The sequence below is a fragment of the Musca vetustissima genome, unplaced genomic scaffold (genome assembly GCF_032173495.1).
Source record: "Musca vetustissima isolate MV318-11 ecotype Yass unplaced genomic scaffold, APGP_CSIRO_Mvet_v1 utg101835, whole genome shotgun sequence".
Classification (NCBI taxonomy): domain Eukaryota; kingdom Metazoa; phylum Arthropoda; class Insecta; order Diptera; family Muscidae; genus Musca; species Musca vetustissima.
The window spans coordinates 33,676-43,773 of NW_026885650.1; the positions used below are offsets into that span (position 1 = coordinate 33,676).

A 10,098-nucleotide genomic window follows, 5' to 3' on the forward strand; every position below is an offset into this window, starting at 1 on the left:
ATTCCGACAAAAAATTTTTTGACACTGAAAGGGTTAAAATAATACTTTACAAAAATCCATGCTAAATGTTTGATAAGGCCTTGAAAAATATTCTTAAAGCTTATTCTTAAAATATTTTTTGAAATTTGGAGAACTTCTGAAAAATATTATTTAAAAAATCCACGCTCGGATTGCCCCCAGACAAATTTTTTAAGGTATCCATGGTTATATCTCAGATTTCTTTAAAATTTCACATAAAAATCTCGGTAGTTATGTAAAAACTATTCCTAAATAATGCCTTGCACTACTAGCCGTTTAATAATCCATAAAAATCTTCGCTTAGAGCACAGACAGGTCTAGATAAAAATTGTGCCATTCCTTGAAAAAAATAAAAAAAATGGCTCCTGTAGACCACAGACCAATAATACTTTGCAAACCTCTTCAATATCAATGCAACATCCAAAAGTTCTTCTATAGACATAAGGTATTCTAAATTAAAAAATACTTCCTGAAAGCCCCGATAGGCCGTGATGTAATATTGCACACCATTTAATTCTCCATTGGTCATTTAACTGTGATTGGTCAGTAAACTCTTAATTGTTGGGCTATAATTGTAACGGTATTTTGCATGCAACAGATTGCTTATGTGGCAAATGTTATCTTGACATTTTCATGTGTATGCAACAGGGGACATTCTTCATACACGACAATTCCTCCAGAATAGAAGCAAAAAAAAAACTCAGTCATAACTATTGCGACACTAATATCACTATGTATGTATGTATTTCTTTTTTGGTATAATTCCTCAGGCACGCGATCCACATGGGCACGATATGCATCAGCACCAGCACCCGCACCAACATCAGCACCAACACCAGCACAACATAATTAACAACAACACCAGACGCAAAACTAAAAGCACCGAGGACATGAATGTCGATACCAGCACTTTGAAACGTATGCTGAAGCCCATGACCAGCACCGAGAGCCCGGTGACCTCGCCAGAGATGGGCCGACGTCGCTACAATTACTACAATGCCAATGCAACGAACACATTTGGACCGCAACACATGCATCAACATGCTGCCGCCATGGCTGCGGGCATGGGTGGACCACCACCCGGTGGTGCTGGTGGCGGTGGCATGGCTGGCATGCATCACCTTATGAACAACAACAACACGTTGGGATTAGTTGGCGGTCGCAATGCGAATCAATCGTCACGATTTTCGGGATCAAGGTAAGGGAATGAAATTCGCTAAGAGAACGATTGGAAAAATAAAAAAATAAAATAAAACGTAAACGCCGTTTGTTTGCATTAGACCGCGTGACACTAGGGGCCAGTAACTATTTACAAGTCAAGCAGTCAACAATACGAGCACAACGGCGTCGGCTAGCATTCGTAAAACGTGTTACTATATTTTTAATTTGTTCTCTTCTTTTCGTTTGATTTGTTGCAATTCGATTGCAACGTGCCACAGATCTTCACATGAAATCGGTCGTGGCTATACACCACGTAATCTGTACTTGGAATTGGAACGGGAACGTAGCTGTATTGAGGGTTCACCGCCGTCGGATAACGTTATGTTCGACAATCAATGCTATGCGACCACACCGAGCTCAAGTAATGGCAACTCCGATCAGGATCAGTCATCGTATGGACAACGTGGTCCAATGGGTGGGCCTGGTGGTGGTCAGCGACATCCACATCGTCATCAGGGTCCTAATGTCACACCGACACCGGGTAGTCCCACATCACGTCTCTTGTTGGAATATGAAATGCATTTGCGCAACACCTTGGCCAAGGGTATGGATGCCGAGTCATATAGCTTGCATACATTTGAGGCATTGCTGTCACAGAGTATGGAGAATTTGGGTAAGTAGAAGGAGGAGTGTTTCGTTGATTTGTATCATATAGAGATTGTATTTTTTTAAACTTTGGTTTAGATATAGAAAGGAATTTGTTATGGTTTACGTTTTGTTTTGTAATCGGGAATTTTGAATTGTTTGATATTACTTATGGAGCGTTCTGCGCAATTAATTTTGTTCTAGTCTAGTTTTGTGTGTTGTTTAACTAACTTTTTTCTAAAAAAACAAATATTTTCTACAACGTTTTTATTATTAGCTAGTTTTTAATTATTTCAAATTTGTGGTAACACAGCCATTGAAGTTGTTCTGTAACTATCCCATTGAGACCGCATAATGTACACACCCATATCTTCCAATTTGGCTAATAAAAATGTCGTTATCATCTCACTGTCCTCAATTCGTAAAGAATACGACCGCTTCAACAGTTTTTTTTTTTGGCTATGAAATTCGTGGTTCAAATACCTCTTTCTAAATGTGAGAGAAGTTATTGGCCAGGACGGTACGGTAGATGACCGAAACATGGGAGCATTTGTTTCGAAGTGATTCTACAATGATCAAGTTTGGAATGTTTTTCAAGGCCTATTATCAGGAAGCGTATACTTTTCTTGATTAATATTTTTTCAAGGCCTATAATCAAGAGGCGTATATTAAAACAAAATCCAGGCCCATCATCAGGAGACGGGGATTTTTTAAATTTTTCCAGGCCAATAATAAATTTAACAAATAAAAATCAATAAGGAAAGTTCAAATTCGGACGGCACCGAATATATAATACCCTTCACCACTACAATATCCTGTAGATAGAACGGTCATAGAATCTTTAAAGGATCATTGAGATGTAGTCGGGCGAAATTAAATGTGCTATCTAGATAGATATTTGAACCAACTGAAAAATCCCATACACATACCATTCTGAAATCAATGTGCAGAATTTTGCTCCAATCGGACAAATATAGGGAGTTTGTTCCATCATTCATATAAAATCGGACGAAACTATATATGGGAGCTATATCTAAATCTGAACCAATTTTAACCAATCTTCGCAGACATCAGTCTGAACCTAATTCAGAACTCTGTGCAAAATTTTGAGTAACCGTTAAAATTTAATACCCTCTGCCAAATTTCGTGTAACCACCATTTACATAAAATCGAACCAAAATATGTATAAGACCTATATCAAAATCTGAACCGATTTCAACAAATCTTATCACGCAAAATTTTTTCTCAATAGCATTCGCTATACAAAATGTTGTCCCAATCGGACAAATATTGGGAGTTTGGTGTATCATTCACAAAAAATCGGACGAAACTATATATAGGAGTTATATCTAAATCTGAACCAATTTTAACCAATCTTCAGACATCAGTCTGAACCTAATTCAGAACTCTGTGCAAAATTTTGAGTAACCGTTAAAATTTAATACCCTCTGCCAAATTTCGTGTAACCACCATTTACATAAAATCGAACCAAAATATGTATAAGACCTATATCAAAATTTTTTCTCAATAGCATTCGCTATACAAAATGTTGTCCCAATCGGACAAATATTGGGAGTTTGGTGTATCATTCACAAAAAATCGGACGAAACTATATATAGGAGTTATATCTAAATTTGAACCGAAATTTGAACAGACATCAGTCTGAACCTAACTCAGAACTCTGTGCAAAATTTTGTGCCAATTGGACATATATTGGGAGTTTGGTGCATCATTCACATAAAATCGGACGACTCTATATATGGGAGCTATATCAAAATCTGAACCAATTCCAACAAGTACAAAATTTTGTCCCAATCGGACAAATATTTGGAGTTTGGTGCATCGTTCACATAAAATCGGACGAAACGAAAATACATGGACGGACAGACGAACATGCGTAAATCGACTCAGAAAGTGATTCCATGCATATTCTCAAAAGGAACCCTGGGTCTATCTCAATTCCTTTTGCCTGTTACAAGCACATGCACAAGGACATAATACCCTGTACCAGAGTGTGGTAAAGGGTATAAAAACCCAACCCATAATCAGGAAACGGGGATTTTGTTAAGTCATTTTATTAAGTCGTGTATTTTTTAGGATTTTTCAAGGCCTTTAATCAGGAGGCGTGGATTGTTTTAAAGACTATTCTTTAATGGACGTAATCGGGAGTCGTGGATTGTTTTAAATACTATTTTTTCAAGGCCCATAATCAGTAGGCGTGAATTGTTTAAAGAATATTTTTTAAAGGCCTCCAAATTGAGAGGCTTGGGTTTTTTAAAGAATATTTTTTTAAAGGCCTCCAAATTGGGAGGCTTGGATTTTTTAAATAATATTTTTTGCAAGGCCCCCAAATTGAGAGGCTTGGATTTTTTATAGAATATTTTTGCAAGGCCCTAAATTGAGAGGCTTGGATTTTTTAAATAATATTTTTTCAAGGTCCATAAATAGTAGGCGTGGATTTTTTAAAGAATATTTTTTTCAAGACCCCCAAATTGAGAGGCTTGGATTTTTTAAAGAATATTTTTTTCAAAGCCCATAATCACGAGGTGTGGATTTTTTTAAAAAACATTTTTCAAGGACCCCAAATTGAGATGCTTGGATTTTTTAAAGAATATTTTGTTCAAGGCCCCCAAATTGAGATGCTTGGATTTTTTGAAGAATATTTTGTTCAAGGCCCCCAAATTGAGATGCTTGGATTTTTTAAAGAATATTTTGTTCAAGGCCCCCAAATCGAGAGGCTTGCAATTTTTCAAAGCAACTAAATCTCGGGGCTTTGATTTTTGCAAAGAAGTCTAGATAAAGACAAGTTAATATTTTTAAAGAATATTCTTTTCAAGACCCCCAAATTGAAAGGCTTGGATTTTTTAAAGAATATTTTTTCAAAGCCCATGATCAGGAGGTGTGGGTTTTAAAAAAATATATATATTTTTCAAAGCCCCCTAAATTGGAATGCTTGGATTTATTAAAGCATATTTTTTTCAAGGCCCCCAAATCGAGAGGCTTGCAATTTTTCAAAGCACCTAAATCTCGAGGCTTTGATTTTTTTTTAAAGATTTTTAAGGCCCCCAAATCGAGAGGCTTGGGTTTTTAAATAATATTTTCCAAGGCTCCCAAATCTGGAGGCTTGATTTTTGTAAGGATATTTTTTCAAGGCCCCCCCAATCTAGAGGCTAGCATTTTTTAAAGGAGGCTAACATTTTAAAGAAAATCCAAGGCTCAATCTGGGGACCTTGATTGAGCCTTGGATTTTTTTAAGAAATTGTTTTCAAGGCCCCCAAACGAGGATATGTGGATTTTTAAGGAAATTTTTTTAAGGCTCGAAGTTCTTACGTTACCAGCGATACGACCCCAATGAGAAGTTCGTTTCGTTGGCGCCTGACTTCGTGGTCAACAAGGCATTTACAGACAATTACAATACATTTTCCACTGCTATGTGTCGTCACTTTGACCACGAAGTCAGGCGCCAACGAAACGAACTTCTCATTGGGGTCGTATCGCTGGTAACGTAAGAACTTCGAATTGTCACAAGAGACATTTGGGTTTGAAAGGTTTTTTGTAATGAAGCTATTAATAGCTTCTGGGGAGAATATCCCAACAAATTACTAACGGAACTGATGAGGATCAGTGGCGAGATCCGAAACTATAGTCTTCCCTGCCTTACCCCTCGGCGGACAATGCCATACATTCCCCACTAATAAATAGTTTTTTTTTATAAAAACAACAAACTGGGATTAAGCCTGACTATTTTGCAAAAACATTATTTTAAATATTAAAAACTTTTTTCCAAGAGTTTTTTTTTTGTAGCCAATTTTATTTAATTTCGAATTTGTATGCTTTGTGTGGTAGCTTTTTCTTGTTTTTTGTTTATTTTCTTTCATTGCTGTTCTAGATTTTTATATAAAATAAATTTGTTAAGAAAAAAATTAAACCATAATCATTAACGTCATACATTGTATTTTCATGTCACACGTCCACCGACAACTACAAATATCACTAAATGACATTCATTTATGAAAACATCGAAATCGTCATTTCAAATACCACACACACAAAAACATACAACCGATCCACTACTGCTTTCATCGCCAATCAAACTCATCATCAATATCAGAATTTGCCGAGAGTTTGCCCGGATCCATGCAACGTAGTCCATTTCCCATGCGCAGGCGTAAGTATAACAATACCTATTTATATTTTACAAAACCAACAACAACAACAACAAAAATATTGAAATCACAAGCAATGCCAATACGACGATACGAAATCTAGTCAGTTCATTTTGCCATTTTGTTGAGTTCATCCGGAATCAAGTTGTGTTTGCACGCGACTTGTTTGAGAGAAAATTTTTGATTTAGTGTTTGTCATAGTTTATTTTGTTTTATTTTTCTGGATTGAATTAAAAATAGTAAACAAAAATGCTGCACTGATTTCGTTTTTCTTATCTTGAATGCACTAAACATAGATACACAAAATTTAAAAACAAAAATCTAACCTAACCTCAAAATAGTTCTGAGAGATTCAATTCAATTGACAATTCCCACATACAACACCGATTTTCTGTTTTGTTCTCCTTTCCTTATTTTCTTTGGTTTTGTTCTTTTGCAAAATGAAACTGTCTCTCTAAAAACCCAACCATAAACTGCTTCCAATGTCTTTCGAATTCTGTAGCCACAAGTGCTAAATCTTCTACTCTACCTTTGCCTCCACATCGTCCTATGTCCACAGTGCGCGAAAAAGAGCGTGATCGTGAACGTGATGGCTACTACAGTGATCGCAATGAATTGGTGCGTGAACGTGAGCGTGAGAGAGAACGTGAAAGGGGCTATTTATCGGATCACAATACAAGGTAAGTACAGAAGAGAGGAAGCAAGAGAGAGCGGGAGAGAGAGAAACGATATCTATTTATTTGTTTCTTTCGTTGCAGCTTTTCCAATTCCCGTTGTGCTTCTTGTATTGGTGAATCGGCACGTGCTCAGTGGTTCCGCCACTCTGATGGCTGGCGTTCGGGCAGCTCAACCATAGGCTCCGGTTCGGGCCAGGGCCTGATGTCACAACAAACCAATAGTTCCGGAACTAAACGTTCTCCCTGGGATTCATTGCCCTCTTTGCGTCAGGATAGCAGTTTAAATGATTCGGGTTATAAGAGTGCCCGTGCTGATTCTTTGGAACAACGGTGAGTTTGAAAAAAACAAAATTTCCAACATTGAATTAAGGGTTAGGATAGTATTAAGATATATGACAAGTTATTGTTACAAAGGATTATTGTAGGGGTGTTTTTTAACATTTTTCCAATTATTATTAAAGGGCTGGATTTTTTTACACCCTTCACCACACTGTGGTACAGGGTATTATGTCTTTGTGCATATGTTTGTAAGAGGCAAAAGGAAACGAGATAGACACATGGTTCCTTTTGAGAATATGCATAGAATCACTTTCTAAGTCGATTTATGCATGTTCGTCCGTCTGTCTATCCATGTTAAATTATAAACAAAGTACAGGTCGCATTTGTGATCCGACTTGGATGAAATTGGGCACAGTTCACTTATTTGGCCCAAGGACGATCCCTATTGAAATTGGAAAATCGGTTCAGATTTAGATATAGCTCCATCTATAATTTATAGCTTCCATATATATTTTCGTCCGATTTAAGGTAAATTGGGCACCAAAGTCCCTATATATCTTTCGATATGCATGAAATTTAGCACAGAGTTATGCATTGAGTCCAGAATGATGTTTGCTAAGTTTCGTGAAAATCGGTTGAGATTTAGATATAGCTCCCTTATATAGTTTCGTCCGATTTAAGGTAAATGGTGCACCAAAGTCCCTATATATCTTTCGATTTGCACGAAATTTAGCATAACGTACTGAACTGAGCCTAGAGTAATGTATGCCAAGTTTCGTGAAAATCGGTCCAGATTTAGCTATAGCTCCCATATATAGTTTCGTCCGATTTAAGGTAAATGGTGCGCCAAAGTCCCTAAATATCTTTCGATTTGCACGAAATTTGGCATAACGTACTGAACTGAGCCTAGAGTAATGTCTGCCAAGTTTCGTGAAAATCGGTTCAGATTCAGATATAGCTCCTATATATATTTTAGTCCGATTTAAGGTAAATGGTGCGCCAAAGTCCCTATATATCTTTCGATTTGCACGAAATTTGGCATAGCGTACTGTAGTGTGGCTGTAATAATGTGTGCGAAGTTTTATGAGAATTGGTTCAGATTTAGATATAGCTCCCATATATAGTTTCGTCCGATTATAAGTAAATGGTGCACCAAAGTCCCAGAAAATCATTCGATTTGCACGAATTTTGGTATAGCGTACTAATTTAAGTCTAGAATGACGTGTGCTTAGTTTCGTGAAGATCGATTCAGATTTAGATATAGCTCCCATATATAGTTTCGCCCGATTTTATGTAAGTGGTGCACTAAAGTCCCTATATATCTTTCGATTTGCACGAAATTTGGCATAACGTACTGAACTGATCCTAGAGTAATGTGTGCCAAGTTTCGTGAAAATCGGTTCAGATTTAGATATAGCTCCCATATATAGTTTCGCCCGATTTTAAGTAAATGGTGTACCAAAGTTCCTATATATCTTTCGATTTGCACGAATTTTGGCATAGCGTACTGAATTATGTCTACAATGACGTGTGCTAAGTTTCGTGAAAATCGGTTCAGATTTAGATATAGCTCCCATATATAGTTTCGCCCGATTTTAGTTAAATGGTGCACCAAACTCTCTAAAAATCATTCGATTTGCACGAATTTTGGCATAGCGTACTAAATTAAGTCTAGAATAATGTGTGCAAAGTTTCGTGAAGATCTTTTCAGATTTATATATAGCTCCCATGTATAGTTTCGCCCGATTTAAGGTAAATGGTGCACCAAAGTCCCAGAAAATCATTCGATTTGCACGAATTTTGGCATAGCGTATTGATTTAAGTCTAGAATGACGTGTGCTTAGTTTCGTGAAGATCGATTCAGATTTAGATATAGCCCCATATATAGTTTCGCCCGATTCTATGTAAGTGGTGCACTAAAGTCCCTATATATCTTTCGATTTGCACGAAATTTGGCATAGCGTACTGTAGTGTGGTTGTAATAATGTGTGCGAAGTTTCAGATTTAGATATAGCTCCCATATATAGTTTAGATATAGCTCCCATATAGTCGGCCCAGTCCGACTTTACTACTTCCCTTACTGCTTTGTCTTAGTTACGTTAATTACGTTAATTTTCAAGTTTTTCAATTTTAATTACAACATTAAATTTTATTCTTTCCCCAAAGCAGAGCCGAGTTTATACGTCAAGATAGCTTGAGATCTGACTATTTGAGTGATCGTGATTCACGTTATGGCATTGTACAGCAAGCATCGATCGAGAGCACCGATTCAAGAATGTGCTATTTAACATCGTCTGAGGTAAGTGAAAAAATAGATATTTATTGTAAAATTGAAACCATCTGATACATCCGAATGCAAACTCAAATATGAATAGAAAGGAAAATAAGACTTAAAAATGGAAAACATATTTAGGCACTACATCAAAAATTCGAAATGGAATTAATATTCATATTTTTTATGATTATTTTATAAAGAAAAATTTGGTTTTAAATAAACTGTATAAGCAGCTGAAAAACTCTTAACAGATTACAAAAGGTAAGTTTAATGTATTCGCTTATTAAAAAATATTTATAACCAAACCTTAACCCTTAAAAATTAAAAAAAAAATCGCCTCCGAAGATTTTAAATTACTGGGTGTTTAATAAAAAAAAATAATTGGTTTAGTGTGAAAATATTACTAAGTATTACTTTCAATTTCTTAAATATTTCGAAAATGTCCTATTATTGCTGTACAAACAAAAAAAAAAAAATAATAATTAAGAAAAGTCTTTCTAAATGTCTTTATACGAAAATTTTCTAAACTATGTTGTTTTCTGATAATCTTGCGAAATGTTACTCACCACTCTCCCCCTCTCTCCTTCTCTCACTTTCTCTTGGGAAAATAAATAGTGAAATCCTTGTAAGATTCATTACAGTTTAAGGCAGTGTTGAACAGAATTAAATTAAGAGTAAGTGCGTGAGAGCGTAACAAAAAGGGATGACGCAAAGAGAGACAAAGAGAAAACGTGTTAAGCAATCACCGTTATCGTACTATTTTGTGCATTAGTGGTTTAAGGCAATAACAGATTTCTTAACTGCAAATCGGAAAATATGCAAATTAATTACTGCCTTCCGCATATCCATACTACGAGGGCTACTGCATATATTTCTG

At 36.1% G+C, this 10,098-nt stretch overlaps 1 protein-coding gene across 1 annotated transcript in view; it reads left to right on the forward strand.

The window, feature by feature from the left end:
• LOC133332874 (protein still life, isoform SIF type 1-like) overlaps positions 1-9,290 on the forward strand; it is an 18,215-nt gene extending 8,925 nt beyond the window's left edge. The window contains exons 8-13 of the mRNA XM_061541241.1: positions 789-1,216; positions 1,458-1,852; positions 5,936-5,992; positions 6,550-6,670; positions 6,749-6,997; positions 9,116-9,290. Coding sequence (XP_061397225.1) covers positions 789-1,216; positions 1,458-1,852; positions 5,936-5,992; positions 6,550-6,670; positions 6,749-6,997; positions 9,116-9,290 — 1,425 coding nt within the window. The remainder of the gene's footprint in view (positions 1-788; positions 1,217-1,457; positions 1,853-5,935; positions 5,993-6,549; positions 6,671-6,748; positions 6,998-9,115) is intronic.
• Positions 9,291-10,098: the final 808 nt, after the last annotated feature.